This window comes from Nycticebus coucang, chromosome 22 (assembly GCF_027406575.1).
Source record: "Nycticebus coucang isolate mNycCou1 chromosome 22, mNycCou1.pri, whole genome shotgun sequence".
Taxonomy (NCBI): Eukaryota; Metazoa; Chordata; class Mammalia; order Primates; family Lorisidae; genus Nycticebus; species Nycticebus coucang.
This window is the reverse complement of record NC_069801.1, coordinates 33145669-33167654: the sequence shown is the minus strand read 5'-3', so window position 1 is coordinate 33167654 and position 21986 is coordinate 33145669. Positions and strand designations below refer to the sequence as shown.

General features: G+C 45.3%; 1 protein-coding gene and 1 non-coding gene across 23 annotated transcripts in view; both read left to right on the top strand.

The window, feature by feature from the left end:
- Positions 1 to 1239: 1239 nt before the first annotated feature.
- Positions 1240 to 21986, top strand: part of PABPC4 (poly(A) binding protein cytoplasmic 4) — a 45739-nt gene continuing 24992 nt past the window's right edge. For 5 of the 22 annotated variants that reach the window (XM_053575628.1, XM_053575625.1, XM_053575622.1 and 2 more), the window contains exons 1-15: positions 1242 to 2344; positions 5065 to 5258; positions 6011 to 6126; positions 7376 to 7515; positions 7668 to 7762; positions 8613 to 8750; positions 9379 to 9474; positions 11639 to 11911; positions 12242 to 12329; positions 12473 to 12592; positions 13087 to 13173; positions 13267 to 13406; positions 14676 to 14769; positions 14878 to 15008; positions 20433 to 20530. In XM_053575628.1, coding sequence (XP_053431603.1) covers positions 2152 to 2344; positions 5065 to 5258; positions 6011 to 6126; positions 7376 to 7515; positions 7668 to 7762; positions 8613 to 8750; positions 9379 to 9474; positions 11639 to 11911; positions 12242 to 12329; positions 12473 to 12592; positions 13087 to 13173; positions 13267 to 13406; positions 14676 to 14769; positions 14878 to 15008; positions 20433 to 20530 — 2003 coding nt within the window. In that variant the 5' untranslated portion in view covers positions 1242 to 2151. Of the gene's footprint in view, positions 2345 to 5064; positions 5259 to 6010; positions 6127 to 7375; positions 7516 to 7667; positions 7763 to 8612; positions 8751 to 9378; positions 9475 to 11638; positions 11912 to 12241; positions 12330 to 12472; positions 12593 to 13086; positions 13174 to 13266; positions 13407 to 14675; positions 14770 to 14877; positions 15009 to 15289; positions 15393 to 16479; positions 16798 to 20432; positions 20531 to 21823; positions 21868 to 21986 lie in introns of those variants that run through there. The other 17 variants (XR_008376850.1, XR_008376849.1, XR_008376851.1 and 14 more) reach the window with 14 other exon arrangements.
- LOC128575711 (small nucleolar RNA SNORA55) lies at positions 9720 to 9851 on the top strand. The gene has a single exon (XR_008377122.1). It is a non-coding gene; the product is annotated as a small nucleolar RNA SNORA55 (small nucleolar RNA).

The following is a 21986-nucleotide window of genomic DNA, read 5'->3' as shown; positions in this document are numbered from 1 at the left end:
CTTCTCTCTGTCTAGTATTCATTTGTTATTGAACATTTAGTACATGCCATGTTAGGCATTGTTCTAGGTTCCTGTTCTCATAAAGCTTACATACCAGTGGGGGAAAGACAGACAATAAATAGGTAAGTGAATATAGGAACATCGTAATATTAGTAGTAATAAGAACCTAATAAGAAGACAAAAAGACAGGATGGTGTGATAGTGATTAACAGTGCTGGCAAGCTACTTTAGACCAGTGGGTGGAATCTATCTTAGAAGGAGAACTCCATAAATGTTTCTAAATTCAATACACTTACTAAAATATAAACTCCATGAGGGAGGGATTCCTGTCTTATTTACCTTGGTACCCCCCAACACATATACCTAGCATTGGGATGGAATAGGCTCAGATTAACTATTTATTTGAATGCATGAATATACAAATATATATCTTCATTTACAAATCAGTGGCTTTCAAGGGGAATGTCTGTGTGCCTTTTGGTAATTTCTGGTTTCACTTGTTACCATGAAGGAGAAGGTGGCTCCTGGCATCCATAGAGGAAAGGATGCTATATATCTTGCAACATATGGGGACAGTCCCACATGATGTAGTCCCCCTAAGGTAACATGACTTTCAAAAGATCTGCCAGATCTGTAGATGAAAAATCTTTTTACAAATCCAAGTCTAGACACAAACTCCAAACATAGAAACAAAATATTTTTATGTCCTTAAATACAAATTGAATTTCCAGGAATGTCCCTAGCCATGTAAACAGAAAAAATAATTGAATATTTTTTAAAATTGAATCCTTACCGACATTTGTTCATCTTTCCAGAAAAATCGTATCACCCATGGATACCACTGCGTTTCTGGCTCTCGATGAGTCAACCTCTACGTCACAGTACTCTGAACATTTCAACGGTTTTTTCATGTATTTGGATCCACATATGTGACTATTGGAACACCTATTATTATTTCATTACAATGTGCTTTATGTCACCTTTATTTCACAATTAGGCATTCCACTGATTTTGAAACACTCGTGTGGGCAATTTAAATTACCTACGGGTTCCATTCCCAGACGAGGGTGCCAGGTGTGACGTTCTTTTTAATACAGATAAGGGCTCTGCAGTCTCCCAAAGCCGTGGACGGTCCTCCGTTCGCCAGGGGTCGCTGTGGCGCCGCGCGGCCGCACCGGGTCGCTCTCGCGTGGCCGCCCCGCCTCGGGCCCCCGGGCCGAGTGGGCGGGCACGACTGCGCCCAGGTCGCGAGGCGCCCTTCGACCAGCAGCGCCCGGGGCGGGCGGGTATAAATGGAGCGGTGGCTCCCCCAGCCGCCTCTCTCCGCCCCGGGTCGCTGCTGCCTCCTCCGCATTCAGGCTCAGCAGCCTGAAGAAAAAAAGAGAAAAAGATAAAAAAAAAAGAAAGAACGCGAAAACACTTCAAAATCTAAAAAAAGAGAAGGGAAGAGAAAAAGCGAATCCTCGGAGAGCCCGCGGGGAAGTCACTTTTGCACGCTTCCGGCCTGCCCCGCGCCCGCCGGTCTCCGTCCGTCGGTCCGGTGGTGAGCCGCCCGCCGTCCGTGCCGTGTGGCAGCCCCGGCCCCACGGCCTGTCGGCGCCCTAGCCCCCCGCGCCGGACGCACCACGTGTCCGCGCTGCCCTTCGCCCGCCCGCCCGGGGCTTGCCGAGTAGGCACCCACAAGATTTGGTTTCCCTCTTCCCTGGCTGTTGTAATCTTAAACCGCCGGGAGCCCGAGGCCTATATTTATAAAGAAACGCGTGTCCTGAAGGCCGCAGTGGGCAGCTTCTGGTTGCAGGATTTTTAACCCTTCGGAAGGGAATTCCCCATTTTAATTTTTTTTTTTTCTGTAATTTGGAGCTTCGAACCAGGACAGCTGAAAATCACAAACTCCTAGGGAGGGCCATATTGTTTTTGAGAGCCTTTTGTCTGAGGTGTTGCAGTCCCGAGCGAGCGAGCGAGCGAGCTGCCCCTGAACTCCTGTTTCCCGTCCAGTCTCCGAACCTGCCTACGCCAGCTCGGCTTCGCTTCGCTCTGTGCCACCTGTGAGCTGCGGCGCGGGCCACGGCTCTCAGAGGGGTCCCTTTTGTCCTGCGTTAGGCCCTGTAAGAAGTCCTCCTGGCGGGGCTCGGGGTGGTGGGGGGTGGGGAAATGAACGCTGCGGCTAGCAGCTACCCCATGGCCTCCCTGTACGTGGGCGACCTGCACTCGGACGTCACCGAGGCCATGCTGTATGAAAAGTTCAGCCCTGCGGGGCCTGTGCTGTCCATCCGGGTATGCCGCGATATGATCACCCGCCGCTCCCTGGGTTATGCCTACGTCAACTTCCAGCAGCCAGCTGACGGTGAGTAGAAGCTGTGCCCACACATGCGTGGGATCCCAGGGGACCCCAGGAGCCATCTTCTAGACAGGCTCTACTGCCAAGGAGGGGGGCTGGGCATCACTACGCCATGCTACCACAGAAGCCATAGTCGGGTGCAGGGGTTGAAAACGCAGCTGGCATCAGATGATCGGAGCTTTAATCTTGATTTTATCACTTGCTAACTGGGTGACCTTGGGCTACCCAGTGGTGATGGTGGGGTTAGAGCCCAAAGAGACAGGGTCAGAGTGAAGTCACTGCCATTCCATTTTTTGTGATCCTGCCCTAGTGGGGCTGGATTGTTAGAAACCCTTGCCTGGTCAGTGGGTATGGCCTTGTGCCCCTCACAGTTCTGCCAAAAAGGCAGGATGATTGAAACATAGTTCCCTCCAAGTGTTTGGGATGCAAAGCTGCTGTCCCCTTCCCACCTTTACCCTAGACTAACTTTGATTTTGTGCTGATTTTGGACAGGTAGGAGGCAGGGGGGATGATTTTGTGCATTGAACACTAACAGTGACTTGTGTTGGTGTCACTGGAGCTGCAGATGCCAGCCCAGTTCCACGGTCTGTTTGTCACTGGAGTGGAGAAGTGCTTTGCTGTGAATGAGTGATAGGTATAGTCTGGGGAAGTGTCATTTGAAAATCCACTGGGCTGATGGCATTTATCACCTCACCTGTGAACAGTGCTTTCACTTATCAAAGCTTTGTTCCTTAATCCAATATGAAGAAAATGAGGCTCCTAAGAAAGAAAAAGAACTGCAGAAAGTTGGAGGCCAAGTGAGACTCCAGTACTCTGTCACCCCAGATTGTGGCCTTAGCATGGAGCAATGGAGAGGTATGCTGCAGGCGTGGCAGGAGTGAGGCCAGCAGAAACCTAATCTGGCTGCATGTGACTCCAGATTAAAAAGGAACAACTGCAGAGACCATCAAAGACTATTACAGGGAGAAACAAGCCATTCTATGGAGAATGAACTCCAGGTCCCTATTTTTGTCCCTACTGTGTTCACTGTCCATGAGACACTGAAAATGTTACTTGCCCAGGTTGCGACTGAGGCCAGAGAATTGGACACTAGGTATTGATTGCTACTATCAATCTGTGTACTCCAAGCAGAGTTCTGTCTGTAGCCTCAGGAGCACAAACAGGTTAGCTAGTGTGGTCTTTTTAGGGAGGAGTGGTGTGTACATTGGCTGTTGCCTGCTTTCTTGCCTTCTCTGAATAAAAGTCATGTAGAGATAGGAGAAGCCATTGGTCAGTGCATCTGCCAACACATACTTCTGCAGGACCTCTCCCTGCTATAAATAAGTGCAGCCAGATTTGCCAGACCAAGCCAACTTGTTTTGTGCAGTGCTATGTGGAAATAGACAAGGAGCTGTGTCGAGGTGTGCTCTTTTACTGCTAATTAATGAAATAGTTTGGGGTCTTAGACTGTTTATCTCTGATAGCCATTGCAAGTGAGTGCCTATGTACCTGGACTTCCCTTGACTTGGATCTGTCATCTCCCCTTTCACCAACTACACATGCAGCTCTGGTGGTATCAAACACAAGTCTCTGCTAGAGTTTAATACAAGTAAGCTGCCTTCTGAGGAAGATGGAAAAGATTATTAGAAATAATTAGTGAAAAGAAATTTCCTTGATTGGACAGTAGAACTTATAGGAGGACAGGGAATTTCCCCCCCCCCCCCTTTAAGTGAGGTATTGCTTTGAGGCAAGGAACAGGCAGGCTCCCCTGCTCTGACGCTGTCTGAATCCCCTCATGTAGGAGGCTGTGGGTGATTCACTGCTATAAGATGTGTAATAGCTTAAGGAAAAGTAGCTACCAGATCTGGGCATCCTTGTTGCCGCCAGTGAAGGGAAGTGTTCCTGGCTTGCAGGATATATATTTTAGCTTTTGGTTCTTCACAAGTCTCTGTGGTGCACAAATGGACTTACTAGGAAAGCTAAAGAAGCATTCCAAGGCACTGGATGGAGAACTTGGTTGGGCAGCAGGGTAAAGTTCTAGAATTCTGTAGATTCAAGTTAAAGCTTCAGAATGCGTGGAAACTCAATGTGTGACCAGTTTGATGATTGAGGCTTTTTTTTTTTTTTTTTTTGTAGAGACAAAGTCTTTTTTTTTTGTCTAAGTCAACTTCTGTTCTTGGGAATTGAAAATATAAGAAAAGTGGGCTGAATTCAGTTAGCTGTTTTTCCAAATTATTTGCCCATAGATTTAAATGACAGCTATTTGATAATTTTGAAACAATACCCCACTGAAAAATAAACAAGAATCTGGTGTTAGTTTCCTGATCACTAGCTAGCTGCACAGCTTAGCCACCCTGAACACAAATTTGTTCACTTTATAAAATGCATAATTTCAACTTGTCCCATCTAAGTCACAGTGGGTGGTAGGCTACAAATGGTAAAGCTTAGTCAATGGAAGGTGTTATCATTGGATCTTGGTGCCATCTAGATTATCTTTACCCAGCAAGGACACATGCAGAGGGGTTAAAACCTCTATCGTGAAGTAGAGTGATTAGTTACTTACTCTAGAACTTACTCTACCTTCAGTAACATTGTAAGCTAGAAGAATCTGATGCCCTTTGATTTTAATAGAGTTGCTTTTTATCAGTGTGATTACCTTGAAAAGTCCTGGAGTAGTTTGTTCTTGGGATAGTGGCCTACGTGAATTGATGTTTTATATCCTTGATTGAAATTTGTTTCTCTTACAGCCGAACGGGCCTTGGACACCATGAACTTTGATGTGATTAAGGGAAAGCCAATCCGTATCATGTGGTCTCAGAGGGATCCCTCTTTGAGAAAATCTGGTGTGGGAAACGTCTTCATCAAGAATCTGGACAAATCTATAGATAACAAGGCACTTTATGATACTTTCTCTGCTTTTGGAAACATTCTATCCTGCAAGGTAGGCATTGATTAAATTATTTCAGCAGAATAATTATTGGATCATGAAAAGATAAATACTAAACGGGAACTGCTTTGGAATTGGTCAACAGGGTATGCTATTTTCAAAAATGCTAGAAAAGGAATCCTAAAAGAAGTTGTAGGTAATCTTGGGACCACATCCCAGCATGACCAACAGGTGCTTTCATGTCTTTGTTTATTCTTCCCTCAGACTGAAATATCTTTCCCATTATCTTTTAGACAGTTTCAAAAGATTTTTCTTTGAGGTGGGAGGAGAGGAGAGGACCAGAGACGTGTCTTCAGTCTTGAGGAAACTGAATCACTTTAGAAGCCTAAATTCACCCTTTTCCTTGTTTATGCTTCTGTTTATGTGGAGCACTTTGTAAAACTTAACAGGGGGGTGGTTTACATGTCTGACACCATACTACACTGAAAATCTCTTGTGGGCTTGGAAAATGATTTGTCTTTCTGTAGCATTGGTTTTGTATCCAGGTCTCGTAAATGTTTTTTAATACAAGTAAATAAGAAAATGTTTAGAATGAAAGACTCCTGGAATAGTGGCTACCATTTGTGAATAGATCACTTACTAAGGGCCTGATGCTATGCTAAGTGTAAGAAACACCAAACCTGATAACATTAGGCTGCCTTTGGCCATGGGGAGGTAGGGAGCTTCCTGGAGATCCCAAGGCTCTTGGTACATCTGGAGCGTCAGCTGGCCAGTAGTGCCACAGGGGTCTGCCTTGTTTTTGACAGGTGGTGTGTGATGAGAACGGCTCTAAGGGTTATGCCTTTGTCCACTTCGAGACCCAAGAGGCTGCCGACAAGGCCATCGAGAAGATGAACGGCATGCTCCTCAATGACCGCAAAGTGTGAGTGTCCCAGTCCGGAGCAACAACCATCGCATGAGCCAGCTGTGGCCCCACCTGGTATTAACTGGCACACACAAGGCGGCTACTGGTTCTCTCGGCCCAAGAGTGGCCTCCTCCTACCTCTCCACTCCAGGGCTGGTGAGTCTCCCTGCCTGAGCTGTGGCAGCCCTTTTGACTCGCCAAGGTGGGCTTCCTGCCCAAGCCATGGCCTGCCTGCCGCCTCTCCCTTAAAGGCATTCGTCCATGGGTTTTGTGAGCATCGGCAACTGGGGCTGGCTGGAAGGCAACTCTAAAGCCCACTCTGAGTGGGGGTCTTGGCCAGCGGCAGAGTGGAGAGGGCCCTGGACTGACCAGGAGCTGTATACTAGCTACGTGACCTTGCTTTTCCTGTGACACAGGTCTGTCCATGCATTTCTTGCTGGTGGTTGATGGCAAATTGTCCCTCAAATTCTTCATTTTCCAGCTTATGACTCAGTGATCTAATACAGGGCTGGCTCCAGAGTAATACTTAATTTGGTTACAATGAAAAATCCCATCCTTTGCAGAGACATTTCATAACAGACCTTGTTTTGGTGTGGTTACTGTGGAATGGAGAGAGGGGGAACTTTGCAAAGCCATGTGGGAAGGAAAAGGGGCAATAAGTCTTGGCTATTACAAACAAAAATAATCTTTGTCCTATGTGTTGTTGAATAAACCAGAGATAGAAAGTTTGTTTTTAATATCTATTTGTCCAGTGATTGATCTATAGGTATCACCAGGATGAATGTAAAATTTTTCAGATGTGGATACATTTTCTTCTTACATGTAACAGTACCAAAATGAATAAAGTAAAAAAACAAAGGATACCTCTTCACTCCAATAATCTCATTCCTCCTAGAATTAACCACTGTTAACAGTTTGGTTTGTATCCTTTTCAGACCTTTTCTATGCCTTTACATAGTTGCACAGAAATGAACGTTTTAAAAACATGGTCATCAGGTTTCTTCATGAAGGCAGTGTGATGTGGTAGGAGTAGCCCTGGTCTGAGCCAGGGGCCCTGGGCCGGAGCCTGGTCCTCACAGGATTATCTTGCCTCTTTTCTTTCTGTTTGGGATTTGGGGCATTTCTGAGCTTTCTACTCTCTTGGTGGTGGATGGGGACCTCATGTGTTTTAATGTCTCCTATCATCCTTCACCTGCATTCCTCTGGACCCCAGAAAATTATGTTTTATTTCTGTGAGCCATTACTACTCTTCATGATTTCTTTTTAGGTTCGTGGGCAGATTCAAGTCTCGCAAAGAACGGGAAGCTGAGCTTGGGGCCAAAGCCAAGGAATTCACCAATGTGTACATCAAGAACTTTGGGGAAGAGGTAGATGATGAGAATCTGAAAGAGCTATTCAGCCAGTTTGGTAAGTAGATGGTCCTTTGCTCCATGTGTCCCATAGAATCACCTAGGTTCAGCCAGAGATTTATTGCAAATGGGTTCTTAGAGACAAAGAATCCTTTATTCTTGAGCTGTGCTAGAAATGGTTTTATTAATAGTTCTGTCCTTTGGTAATAGGTAAGACCCTCAGTGTCAAGGTGATGAGAGATCCCAGTGGGAAATCCAAAGGCTTCGGCTTTGTGAGTTATGAGAAACATGAGGATGCCAATAAGGTGAGAATACCATGAGAGCTGGAAAAAACTTGTAGTAGGAGGTTGCCCCAGAATATGGGCAGAACCTTGCTAGCACTGAGCAGAGCTAAAATGGTCTGAGTATTTATCTAGTCGATGTATAGTTATTGTACTCTGGAATTTTCTTCCTGAGGAGTTTCCACGTGTTGATATATCATTTAATTCTTCACAAAGCACTCGGCACATATGTACCTCTGCTGCCAGTTGTTGAAAGACTAGGACATTGGGCGGCGCCTGTGGCTCAACATGTAGGGCGCCGGTCCCATATGCCGGAGGTGGCGGGTTCAAGCCCAGCCCCGGCCAAAAAAAAAAAAAAAAAAGAAAGACTAGGACATGAATAAGGTGTTTTTTCTCCCCTTCATAGGTGAAGGAAGGAACTAAAAATCAGAGAGTTGCTGATTTATACAGCATAACAGCAGCTACTTAGGGACAAAGTATTGTGCTGGGCCTTTGACATTGACTATGTAAATACCTACAAAAGAGCCTGTAAAATTTATTGACAGCCAGAATACAATCTAGGCTTATGTCACCAGCTTTGTATTTATGCACCTATATTATTTTTTTCTGTATTATCTGGACTGTTAACCCATAAATGTTTGGCTTTGTGAGTTAAGAGTAATATGAAGGTTGCCAATAAGGTAAGAGAACTATGAAGATACTCGCTTTGCAGAGGAGGAAATTTGGATTTGTTCAGCTTTGCAAGTGGAATGAAATTAGTTTCTTAGCCCTATAGGAAAGATTTCTTTTTCAGAATATTTGGTGGTACTTACCTCCTAAACAAGACTCCTGTCCCTGCAACTTAATTTTAAAAAGGCATGTATTTCCTCTCTAGGCCGTGGAAGAGATGAATGGAAAAGAAATCAGTGGTAAAGTCATCTTTGTAGGCCGTGCACAGAAGAAAGTGGAACGACAGGCAGAGCTAAAACGGAAATTTGAGCAGCTGAAACAGGAGAGAATTAGTCGATATCAGGTGAGGTGGTCTTGGCCCACTCTACCAACAGGAGGTTTGCTATGAAATATTTGCAAAGCGCCCTTGTGCTTAGCAGGCTTTCACAAGAAGAGTCTGCTCTTCTTGTTTTTTTCTAAGATTAGGTTCTTTTAGGATATACACCCTATCAGATAATGGCAGCAGTTATAGAACCAGGGGCAAAAGAGATGAAATTATTCATTGAAGGGCTTGATAATTCTGGAAGCCTCAGCCTGCTGTTCTTAGTCATAGGTTCCTTTTACTTAAATAGGGCCCTTTTATTTGGCATGGTGGCAAGAAGAACCCTGCTTGGGTGCAAGGCGGGCCATAGTAGCTGTGGGGGAAGATAACATGGGACTGCACTGATGGTCATCTCAAGACTTTTAGGGCAGTAGTTTGTCACCTTTGGGCTTGCATCAGCATCACCAACAAACCTTGTTAAAACATAAAGCTGGACTCCAGCCACAGTCTGATTCATTAGATTTAGGATCTAGACAAAATTTTTAACAAGTTCCAACAATGCTAGTGCTCCTAGCTTGGGAACCATACTTTGGGAATCATCTTAGGGAACTGATGTGATAATAGAAGTCCAATTAACAGTGATTTTTTTTTTTTTTTTTTGGTCCTTCAGGGGGTGAATCTCTACATTAAGAACTTGGATGACACTATTGATGATGAGAAATTAAGGAAAGAGTTTTCTCCTTTTGGATCAATCACCAGTGCTAAGGTACTTTAATACTGAGATTTTGAGTTTGAAAGCAGTAGTCAGTAGTATTATAGGTTTATTGGCATTTGTTTCATTGAAGGAGTAGGATCTAAATTGTGTTCATTTCTGAGAGTAGCTACTACATTGTTCCTTGCACATCTGAGTATAAGCCACAGAGGATGTTTCGTTAGGTTAACAGTACACTGTCTTCCAAACATAGGTATGAAGGGGACTCTAATCCAGCCCCTACTTGCCAGCCCTCCAGAGCACCTATATCTTTCCCATTCCTTGCTGTTTCGTGCTGGTGTGGGGACAGACGGTGCTATAGCATTCGCAGAGGAAATCCAGACAGGTTTTCCATTTGTCTTGGGGCCTGTCTCTACAACTCTGCCACATTTTTTTCCCCTTAGGAATAAAGGAATTTTGGAGCTAGGGTTGGGAACTTCTACCCCAGTCCTATAAAGAAGAGGAAAATGGGGTAGAGAGTTTGTTTTTCCTTGTTTTACAATGTGCGTTGTTTTTTCTTTGATAATTGTATCAACCATGTTAACAGGGTAAGTAGGAACCTCTTTTCAAGATAAGGAATTTGAGTCCTTGAACAAGAGAAGCAAGAATGCTGGTATACTGCAAGAATGGTATATTGTGTGCATATCCTTGGCACTTTGGGAGTATGACAGAGACTTATGACATGTGACAGTTTGGGTCACAGCCTGTTAGAAACAGTGAAGTTCGTAAGAGGTGCAGCAGGTGCCACAGAGTCCTTTAGAGATGAGAAAGGAGCTGTGTTGGGTTGTAAAGGTTTAATGGCTCTGCTCCAGCCCTTACCATAAGTGCTTCCAATCTGGGAACACTGTGCAAAGGAACATTATCAGTTGCAGTAGGGAGCTGACCAGAGGCCAACTCTATGGGGTTTCCCACGTTCTTTAACCCTCTCCCTTGCTACCACTCCTTCCTTGACTGGCCCCCATCAGTAGAAGGAGTTGCTTATCTATACAGTAGTAAAGTTGGCATTTCTAAGAGAGCAAAAGAAGTGTATCTTGAAGCTTGGTGTGGCATTCTTTTCTCACATCACAGACCCACCTTCTTGGTGTAGAGAGTTGTTGGGTTGATACACACCTTTACTTTCCTCTCCTCCCAGTGAAGAAAAAAGTCATTGGCAAACGATGAGTTTTGTGTGGAAAACGACTGCCAGGACCTGTAGACATGTGGCTTTATAGTTGTTTGCCTTGGAATGTGTCATGAAAATTGAGGATCAGAGGGCAAAGACGACTAGAGTCTAGGCTGCTCGTCTCCTAGCTGTTTGTCTCATTTCATTGAAGTAATGGTGGCAGTCATTGGTAACCTGAGGGTTTTATGATTCCTTCCTATATGTAGTATTTCAAAAGCCTTATCCTGACCTTGCTAAGAGCTTGTGAAAGTTTTATTTGCTAATGTCAGGGGTCCTCAAACTTTTTAAACAGGGGGCCAGTTCACTGTCCCTCATACCATTGGAGGGCCAGACTATAGTTTAAAAAAAAAAAAAATGAACAAATTCCTATGCACACTGCACATACCTTATTTTGAAGTAAAAAAAACAAAACGGGAACAAATACAATCACACTGCTGCATGTGGCCTGCGGGCCATAGTTTGAGGACCCCTGGCTAATGTCTTAGAGTAGTTGAGCTTTATTTTTTTTTTTTTTATTGTTAAATCATAGCTGTGTACATTAGTGCAATCAAGGGGTACAATGTGCTGGTTTCATATACAATCTGAAACATTCTCATCAAACTGTTCAATGTAGTTCCATGGCATTTTCTTAGTTACTGTATGTAGACATTTGTATTCTGCCTTTAGTAAGTTTCACCTGTACCCATTTAAGATGCACCATAGGTGTGGCCCCACCCATTACCCTCCCTCCACCCTAACCTCCCCCCAGTTGAGCTTTAAATATAAATGGCTTAATACTGCTATGAAGATCTCTTGTGGGTACCTAGGGGAAACAACTTTGGGTTCCTGGCTTTACCATTAACCATGCCCCAGTGTTTGAGAACTTTAGTCTGATGTGGTGACTTTAAAAAAAAAAAAATATCTAGGTATAACATACTTTAGAAGTATGTATAACTTAATGGCTCTGAGGTACATCCTGGACCAGGATTGACTTGATACTTCTGCAGCAGAATCCAGGTTTTCTGTCTCATTTTGTAGGTAATGCTGGAAGATGGAAGAAGCAAAGGATTTGGCTTTGTTTGCTTTTCATCTCCTGAAGAGGCAACCAAAGCAGTCACTGAGATGAATGGACGCATTGTGGGCTCCAAGCCACTGTATGTTGCCCTGGCCCAGAGGAAGGAAGAGAGAAAGGCTCACCTGACCAACCAGTATATGCAGCGGGTGGCTGGAATGAGAGCACTGCCTGCTAATGCCATCTTAAATCAGTTCCAGCCTGCAGCTGGTGGCTACTTTGTGCCAGCAGTCCCACAGGTGCGTCTGCTTTGTGGTCATGGCTCTTTAGTATTGGCCACCTTGACAGCTGTTCTTGTGTTGCACAGTAGTTGGGGAAAGGGATTTTTGGATATTGGCATTACAGAATGTCAGAATAAGGACCCATCTGGCAAAAATGAAGATGTACTTATCCATGCTCATACACACACTCAGTGGCAGAGGTAAAGCTAATTAGTCTCTATTAACTGACCCCTCGGCTTTTGAGCAGAGGGAGCCTTTTCCCAAATAGTTAGCCTAGGGCCTGGTATTGGGATGAGATACTTCGCTAATGTAGTCCCTTAAAAGCATTTGGGTATACTTTTCTTACAGGCTCAAGGAAGACCTCCATATTACACACCTAACCAGTTAGCCCAGATGAGGCCTAATCCACGCTGGCAGCAAGGTGGGAGACCTCAAGGTAGGTGGTAGGGATCAGTTTAGTCGCCCAATGGATACCCATCCTGGTTTCCCCTGCCTCACTTACTTGCCCCCTTTGAGGCACAGCCTATGTTCTGGTCTGCATTGCTTGCCAGTGAAGTATAATTTTTGTCTTTCTACCAGGCTTCCAAGGAATGCCAAGTGCTATACGCCAGTCTGGGCCTCGTCCAACTCTTCGCCATCTGGCTCCAACTGGTAATGCTCCGGCCTCTCGTGGCCTCCCTACTACCACTCAGAGAGTCGGTGAGCAAACTGGCCTTTAGAAGCTAGCCCGGGGAGGAGGGAGTCACAATGACTAGGCCTTTCCCTGGGTTGGTCAGTTTGTTGGGCTCAAGATTGAGTCCTGGTTTGGTAATCTTAGCTGTGTGCTTAGGTAGGTACTTCAGGAGCAGAGAAACAATTGAGTTCTAGATGTGTTTGTTATCGGTAACATTCTTTGTTCATCGGTGACTCATGTGATCAGTTAATTGTAGAAATTTGCTAGCTGGATGACTGCAGAGGCAGCCTGTTCTTTTGAGTGGGGGTGGGTATACAAGGAAACTGTTTTTTGCAGAATATGTCCTGCACGCCAAGATGTGGAAAGAGTTGTATGTTATCCTTTGGCTCATTCTTGAAAGTAGCTGTAGTGGCCCCATGCGTGATGTCGTGTGTGAACTTGCTTTGAAATTTCTCCTTCCGTGGGACGTGGCCAGTTGGACATCTGCCAACACTGATGTGCATTTGCTGGTCTGTTGTAGGGTCTGAGTGCCCGGACCGCTTGGCTATGGACTTTGGTGGGGCTGGTGCCGCCCAGCAAGGGCTGACTGACAGCTGCCAGTCTGGAGGTGGTATTGGATGCACACAGAAGGGGGAAAAATGGGATTGACGGGTCTTTGTCCAGATTGATGGACTTTAATTGTATCTGTTCTTTCCTGAAGGCGTTCCCACAGCTGTGCAGAACTTAGCACCTCGTGCTGCTGTTGCTGCTGCTGCCGCTGCTGCTGCTCCTCGGGCTGTTGCACCATACAAATATGCCTCCAGTGTCCGCAGCCCTCATCCTGCGATACAGCCTCTGCAGGTGAGGTCCACCAAACAGAACACTAAAAAGGATTTTCCACATTTCCACTGGATACAAAGGATGCTTTGCTTCGGTTCCTTCCTTCACTGGATGTTCCTGCTTTTTGTTAGGAGCCTATGTTCTGTATGGTGATCCAAACACTGAGCCTACCTTTTAGGGGCTGGGGACTAGTAGGAAGAAGGTACTTGAAAGTGTTGTTCCTAATAAAAGTTTACTCACAAATGTCTCAGAAGAGGGAACGCTTATTCTATTTTGTGGATTGAAATGTTGGTCTAATTCTAGAATCACAAATAGAACTAATTGAGACTTTAAAAAAAAATTATTTTAAAAAAATGCGCCAGAGGAGACAGCCAGTGCTTTCTGCTCTTTTGTAGTATGCATGTGCTTACTCAGCTCTTTGAGCCTCCAGATCACTTCCACATTCAGTGGCCTGTTTGAGCCTTGGCTACTGTGCAAGATGATTGGTACATCAAGGCAGGAAGTAACTTTCACTTACAGATAAGAAGTTCAGCTTTAAAGATGTGGGGGGAAGGGCTGAGCTCAGGTTGAGCCCAGAGTTTAGATTTTCTAAGCTGTAATTTGTATGTCTAGATCTGTGCCCCTAAAGGCAAGCTAAAATACAACTAGTTTGCTTCAGAGCTTGGTAGCAATTTGCTATGGAGGTGCCACACTAAGCCTTCAGATCCATAAGCTTTAGTGAATGGATTACTCTTGAATCATTCTGCCCCCATATTCTAAACTAGGGATTTCCCAGAACCTGATGCTGTATAAAATAACCTTTTTTCAGCAAAACCCTACTTTGGAGCTATGACTGGCATTTACACTGCATGTTGACAGTTTTTGAACATTTGATATAATAAAAGCATTTGCTGCAATAAAGGTGATGTGAGATGGAATTATAAATGCTTCGATATTTACACCCTTTGACCCCATCTGTACTACCATTCACCTTAAAGGAAAACTAATTTTCAGGAAAAGGCTATACATAGAAATATTCATTGTAGCGTTATTTATGACAAAACTTTGAATTCTTGGGTAACTTTGAGTATATTAAGTGAAATGTCAGAAAATGTTTGCCTACCATTGTTAGGTTTGTTTTATTATATGCATTTAATTTTACTTTCTGAAGTTAGTTCCTTGAGAGCAAGTATAACTATGTCCATTTCCTGTTGACATAGTTAAAAGTTCACATGTTGACTGGTCAGGATTTTTGACTGTCAGCTGTTGTCCTTCACATGGAGCTAACCCACTGCCTTTCCTGGTTCCCAGGCACCCCAGCCTGCAGTTCATGTGCAGGGTCAGGAGCCTCTGACTGCCTCCATGCTGGCCGCAGCACCCCCCCAAGAACAGAAGCAGATGCTGGGTGAGTGACCCCCCCCCCCCATGCTTGAAGATGCCAAAAGCTGGTGCCACTTTAGACGCTGGTATCTTCACTGGGATTAGGCTTGGTTTTTAACTATACTCTCCACAGGAGAACGTTTGTTCCCGCTCATCCAAACAATGCATTCAAATCTGGCTGGAAAGATAACGGGAATGCTGCTGGAAATTGACAACTCTGAACTGCTGCACATGCTGGAGTCCCCTGAGTCTCTCCGCTCCAAGGTGAGCCAGTTCTTAGGCCCTGTCACTTCTGCTTTCAGCTCAGGAGGATTGGAGGCAACCCTGGACACCCAGGTGCAGCAGAGAAGGACCTGCTGTTCCCATGATTCCTCCTCATGTCTCACTTGTCAGTAGGGGCTGCTATGTGGTATTTGGGAAAGCAGTGGGGACCAGAAGCCTAGGGATCATTTCTACAGTTGTCTCTGGTGTGCCTCTGGGCCTAGGCACCAGGGAGGGGTGGTGGCTTTCCTCAGATTCACTGACCACCTAGAGATTTCCCTCAGGTGGATGAAGCTGTGGCAGTTCTACAGGCTCATCATGCCAAGAAAGAAGCTGCCCAGAAAGTGGGCGCTGTTGCTGCTGCTACCTCTTAGACAAGGAAAAACCGTATGTTTTGGCTATTTTCGTTTTCTGCAATGGTGTCAATTTGTGAATATCTTCCTAAAAGAATCGGGGCAGTAGATAGAGCCATGTTTCTGCCATTTAATCTGATAGCTTGGGCAGCCTGTTACCTGGGTGAGTTAATATGGAGAAAAGAGAATACAAATTGTGAATTAAAAGGAGCAGTTTCTTCCAAAAAGAGCACCTGGTCAGATCTTTCACAAGAATCATCTGTTGATCTGAAATGGTGACAGATACATATGAGTTTCTCATAATCAGATCCCAAGGCCTCATTTCTGTGAGCATCATCATCCTGGTTTGGCCTGAGGTTGCCTGTATACCCACTGCCTAGCTCTGGGAATGCAATAGGCAGAGAGAGGCCTTGACATCAGTGGTCATGATCTAACTTTTTTTTTTTTCTTTCTGCCTCACATTGGACAAAGAAGAGTTGTCTTTGGGCCACACATTACATACACAAAAACTAACCAAAGCTGATGAGCAAAAAATAAGGTCCGTGTGTAATTTTCGTGATATCCGACCCCACAGATAAGCAAAACAGGCCTCAAATAACCCGCATGCGTGCTGCTGGTTGGACACCCCTGAGTGGGAGACACACTCTTGATTTGTTGCACAGGGTGTCTTCCAGGTGATTTCTTATCATGAGGGTGATGGACTCTTTGTCTGCAGGGGTTTGGGTGAGTGAAGTTTTAACTAGGACCTCTTGACTAGAACTGGTGGTGGGTGTTTCCAGATAGAGAAAGGAGAGAAGCAAGTGAGCAAAAGCTGAGGATAGGAAGAAGCACATGTTGTAAGGGCCAGAGCTGGTGTGTTAGTAGGGGTTGGCTTGGCATCACCATGACCCTCTTGTCAAGGGCCTCAAGAGTCTTAACATCTGGTGGGTAGTGGCCAGGGATGCTGCTGAACATTGCGCAGTGTACAAGACAGCCCCAAAAGAATTGTGTGGACAAAAATGTCAATAGTACTGAGGTTGAGAAAACCCTGTTGTAGAATACCTTCTTTTATCCCAGGTTTTAATCAGTTTCTGAAAATACCTTGATTACGTATTTATTTGTGTTGGTGCTTTTCTTTTTAGGATTCAAAAGCCAAATATCCCCTCATGGAATTCAATTCAGCTCAAGGTTTGAAGACTTCCTAGCTTGTCCTATGGACTTCAACACCAGGAACCACAAATTGCAAATTTAATAGGTCATTTTATATCAAAGGTCAAATTATGAAGCACCTAGAATTTTTCAATTATACACATATATTCTCTGGGTTCTACCATGACCCACGCAGTGTTAACTTTTTTTTTTTCTATTGTGGGTTTTGATTTTTTTTCCCCCCCAGAAATTGGTTTTATTTGATGTACCCAAGTCTTAAGTTTCTCAATAAAGAAAAAAGTCTCCATAAACTGCCTCCGTTTTACCCTTGTCACTGACCACAGTTTTATTCTATAAATTCCAGTTTTCACTGGAAATAACTTTAGGATGTGAATAGGTTACAGTGAAGTATAGCTCAGCCTTCCCTGATTTATTTATAAGCAGATAATTAAGGGTAAGCAAAGTATGCAGAACTGTTAACTTAATCCTGTCCCATCACATTCTATTATGGTAGGATCTTTCCACTGTCCCCATTTAGCTTTAGTGGGGAACAGAAGTCTAGTGTGGTCAAAACAGACTTTGGGTCTAGCCCAGGAAAACTGTACAGAATGGGACTGGCATACTCCCCGAGGACATAACTTGAGATCTGCAGAGCCTGGCTGATCACCCTACCATGCCCCTTCCTGGACTACATTAGGGCTTGATCTGTCCCCTCTTCCATCTACCAGCAGATCATTGACCCACATTCCGCAACCTAGGTTTCCTCCGACAGTGGGAAAATGGGAGAAGGATCTATGACAGCAAACAAATGAAGTCCTCTGTGTTTTATGGTTCCTTTGATCCTCAAATGACAGTAAACTGCAACCTACTTGCCCTCCGTGTCCTTTACCCTCTTTGAGCTTGGCAGGCTCCTTGTTCTTAAGATCTGATCTCACCTTAAATGATACCTGAAAGCCCATTCTAAAGTACATAAATGTATGTACTTTTAAGGATTCCGTCTTTGGTTAAAGCGATTATAAGCTTGGGGGTGGGGCGAGGCGCGGGCTTCCGCCGGAAGAGCTGGGAAGCAAGATGGCAGCCATCAAGATGGCGCTCTGAGAGGGGATGTACGTGGGTGAGCCGACGTGGGGCGAGGCGGTGTCCTCGCGGCAATCCCAGAATGCGCCGCGGTTCGCGCAGAGCACACTGGGTGTGGACCGTGTTTCGCGCATGGTCAGCTGCGTGCTGCGCGGGCCATGTTTTGCGCATGGTAGACTGGGTGTGGTTTGGACCGTGTTTCGCGCATGGTAGCCTGGGAAACTGGGTTTTGCGCATGGTAGACTGCAGTGCGCACTGTTTTGCGCATGGTAGACTGGGTGTGGTCTGGACCGTGTTTCACGCATGGTAAACTGGGTAACCGGGTTTCGCGCATGGTAGACTGGGTAACCGGGTTTTGCGCTTGGTAGACTGGGTGCAGTGCGCACCGTGTTTTGCGCATGGTAGACTGGGTGTGGTCTGGACCATGTTTTGCGCATGGTAGACTGGGTGCCGGGCGCACCATGTTTCGCGCATGGTAGACTAGGTGCCATCCGGACCATGTTTCACTTGTGGTAGACAGGGTGAGGTCCGGATCATTGTTTCCAGAGTGGTAAACTCGGTGCCGTCCAGACCGTGTTTCGCTCATGGTAAACTGGGCGCAGTGTACACCGTGTTTCGCACATGGTACACTAGGTTCCCTCCGGACTGTTTCGGGCATGGTAGACTCCGTGCGTCCAGACCGTGTTCTGCACATGGTAGACTCCTTGAGGTCCGGACCGTGTTTTGTGCATGGTAGACTCGGTGCAGTGCGGACCGTGTTTTGCGAATGGTTAGACTCGGTGCAGTGCGGACCGTGTTTTGCGAATGGTTAGACTCGGTGCAGTGCGGACCGTGTTTTGCGCATGGTAGATTGGATGCAGTCTGGACTCGTTTCGCGCATGGTAGACTCAAGGTGGACCTGTGCGCCTCCCTGCGGCCTATGAGATTTTACTTTCTTAGCTTGTGAGCAGCGCTGACAGGGAGTGCAAGTAGACTGCAGAAGTACCGCCACTCAGTCTCCCTTTCTCTGCGCCTTCTGACCCTAGGCTCAGAGGCTGTTGCGAGCTATTGTTGTGAACTCAGATCCCATCTCACGTTCTGGCACCCGTTTTGATAAACCCCACACTTTGGTGCCTTAGAGGGATGAGTTACCCAGAATAGCAGGCCAGTTATGGAGACAGCCTCACTGCGTGGGTTGGTGAGTGCTATGATGCAGCTGTATGACGAACAGTGAAGATGAGGAATGACCACCCCATCCGCAGAGGTCAGGGTAAATTTCCAGGATGCTCTGACGCCAGAGATGAGTTTGAAAGATCTAGAATTATCCAGGCAACCAAGGTGGGGGCAAAGCCATTGCCCAAATGGAAAGGAGCAGCAAGAGCAAAAACCCAGAGATGTGGAGTAGCCTGGCACGTGGGGGCAAATAGTTTGCACTGGGGAAACAAGAAGAAAACAGGCTAGAGGAGGGCAGGGCTCGGGTTAGGAAGCGCCTGTGGCTCAAAGGAGTAAGGCGCCAGCTCCATATGCCGGAGGTAGTGGGTTCAAAACCCAGCCCCAGCCAAAAACTGCAAAAAAAAAAAAGGAAGGTCTTATATACCGTACTAAGAAATGTGGACTTTGTCCTTTGGGCATTGGCCAGCTTTTGAAGAATACCAAGCAGAAGAGTGATTAATAGGATTCATAGTTTCTTGGGGTCATTCTGTTGACTGTATGTCAGAGAGAAACTGGAACCAGTGAACCCATTTAGGAAACTGTCATTGTTACTAGGAGCGTGGCGTAGGTCTGGAGAGGAATAGGGAAAGGAGCGTACCTCCCAAGTGATTTTGTACACCCAAAGGGGTATTGTGGCATCTCTCTTCTTCCACACCCTGCTCATATCAATAGGGTGTTGCAGCACCTGCACCAAGAGTATAGAAATACTGGTTCAGAATGCTGGTGGTGTCTTTGTGGGTGAGCTTGCAGGATTGAAGAACAGAGTTTATGTTGCTTTTATTCCTTTTGGAGACATCACAGACGTCCGGATACCATTGTTTTATAAAATAGGTGACACTAAAAAATATTTCTCATGTTCAGATTCCTGATGCCAGGAAAATAACTTGGGGAAAAACTTTTATGTCATGTGTATCCTATGAACAGCTACTATACAAGGTGGCCATAAAGTTCATGTAGACTACTCTCCTTTTTTTGGTGACAGTCTCACTTTGTCACCCTTGGTAGAGTGCCATGGTGCCCTAGCTCACGGCAACCTCAAACTCTTGGGCTTAAGCCATTCTCTTGCCTCAGCCTCCCAAGTAGCACCCACCACCAGGCCCAGCTGTTTTCAGACGAGGTCTCACTCTGGATCAGGCTGGCCTGGAATCTGTGAGCTCAGGCAATCCACCTGCCTTGGCCTCATCCAAGCTAGAATGCTGTGGCACAGTCATAGCTCAAAGTAACCTCAAACTCTTGGGCTCAAGTGATTCTCTTGCCTCAGTGTCCCCAAATAGCTGGGACTACAGGCGCCTGCCATAACACTTGGCTATTTTTTTTAAAGATGTAGTCTTGTCTTGGCCTGCCAAAGTGCTAGGATTACAAGTGTGAGCCACTGGCCCAGCCTAGACAACTCTTATTTTATTTTATTATTATTTTTTAGACAACTCTTTTAAGTCACACACGAACTTTATGGACATTCTGTATGATGAAGTGCAAAACAAAATGACTATTATCTTGGTGATAGAAAAGGAACGTTGAGGACAGCAAGACCAGGATGGTGTTGTGGCTATGGGCTGAAATTTACAGAGGTTGGCAATCTGTTGGATTTGAGGGACGACTTTCATCACTTTGGAACCATTCGGGGGCATTGATTTCTTTTTTCTTTTTCTTTTTCTCTTTCTTTTTCCTTTTGAAACAGGACAGAGTGCAGTGGCATAACCATAGCTCACTCCAACCTCAAATTCCTGGGCTCAAGGGATCTTCCTATCTCTTCCTTCCTAATAGCTGGGATTACAGGTATGTACCACCATGTCTGACTAATTTTTTTGTTTAATGTGGAGGCAGGGGATCTTGCTATTGCCCAGACTGGTCTCCAAATCCTGGCCTTAAGTGATCTTCCCACCTCAGCTTCCTAAAGCGTTAGGATTACAGGCATGAGCCACTGTGCTCAGCCTTAGTTCTGAGAATTAATGTAATAACTGTATGGTAGGAATCAGTAGGAAGAAATTCCTAGGAAAATCTTTGACACACTACCTCCTAGGTAGCTGTACCCTACCTTACTTATACACCTGACTGCCCTTCTTGGCATTTGTACAATTAAATAAGCAGAGGGCTGGTGGGAAGCTCAACCTCTGCAGTATAGCCTTGGCCTCTGCTTACCTCAGTTGAGTGCCATGATGTCACAGCTCATAGCAACTTCCAACTCTTAGGCTTAAGCAATTCTCCTGCCTTAGCCTCCCAAGTACCTGGAGCCCGCCACAACGCCCAGCTATTTTTTGTTGTTGTTACTGTTGTAATTTTTCTTGTTTGGCAGGTCTGAGCTGGGTTCGAACCCGCCAGCTCTGGTGTATGTGGCCAGCGCCCTAGCCGCTGAGCTACAGGTGCCAAGCTAAGTTCTTCAAATTTTAAATAAAAGGGCAATACTGGCTTTTGGTGGGAGGACACCTTCTACGATTGAGTTTTGTAAATTAGTAATTCCTTTTTTTTTCTCAGTCTCCCAAGAAGCTGAGACTACAGGTGCCTGCCACAACGCCAGGCTATTTTTAGAGACCAGGTCTTGCTCTAGCTTAGGCTGTTCAAACTCATAAGCTCAGGCGATCCACCTGCCTCGGCCTCCCAGAGTGCTAGGATTATAGTTGTGAGCCACCGCGCGCGGCCTGTAAATTAGTGATATTGTTCTTGGTCTCCCCCAGCTAAAATAACTTCTCTTGAGGACAAGGACTATGCTTCTTCTTAAGTAGACAACTAACTTAGTAGAAAGATCAATGCTCTGTACATAATTAATGCTCAATCGGATGACTGATTATTAGAAAACAGCCTTTTATAAACAAAGCTTATCAAAATGCTTGGAAAGCAACTTTAGGCTTAAATTCTATAGGGGTAGAATTGGATATCGTAAAGTTTAAAAAGTTAGTTCGTTATCTAGCTATGTTTATTATTTGGACAAACGAAACACCTAATATTTCTGGAAGCATTGTTGAATAAACCAAGACAAATTTGAAAATCCAGTTTGCACTTTCTCAATGTCATCTGGATATGGCATTTTCCTCCCATTGCTCACATGTCAGCGACTTGTTTCTGGTTTTATAGAACAGCACCAGGGATTCTCTTTCGTTGAACTTGACTTGGCAGAGGTAAGAAATTTTCCATTTAATGTTTGACTAGTGACACTCTTGTCATTGGTTACAGATGGTGCCGCTCCGTTTGGGTGGTTGTAGTAGTTTCCTGGGGCCTCCATAACAAATCACTGCAA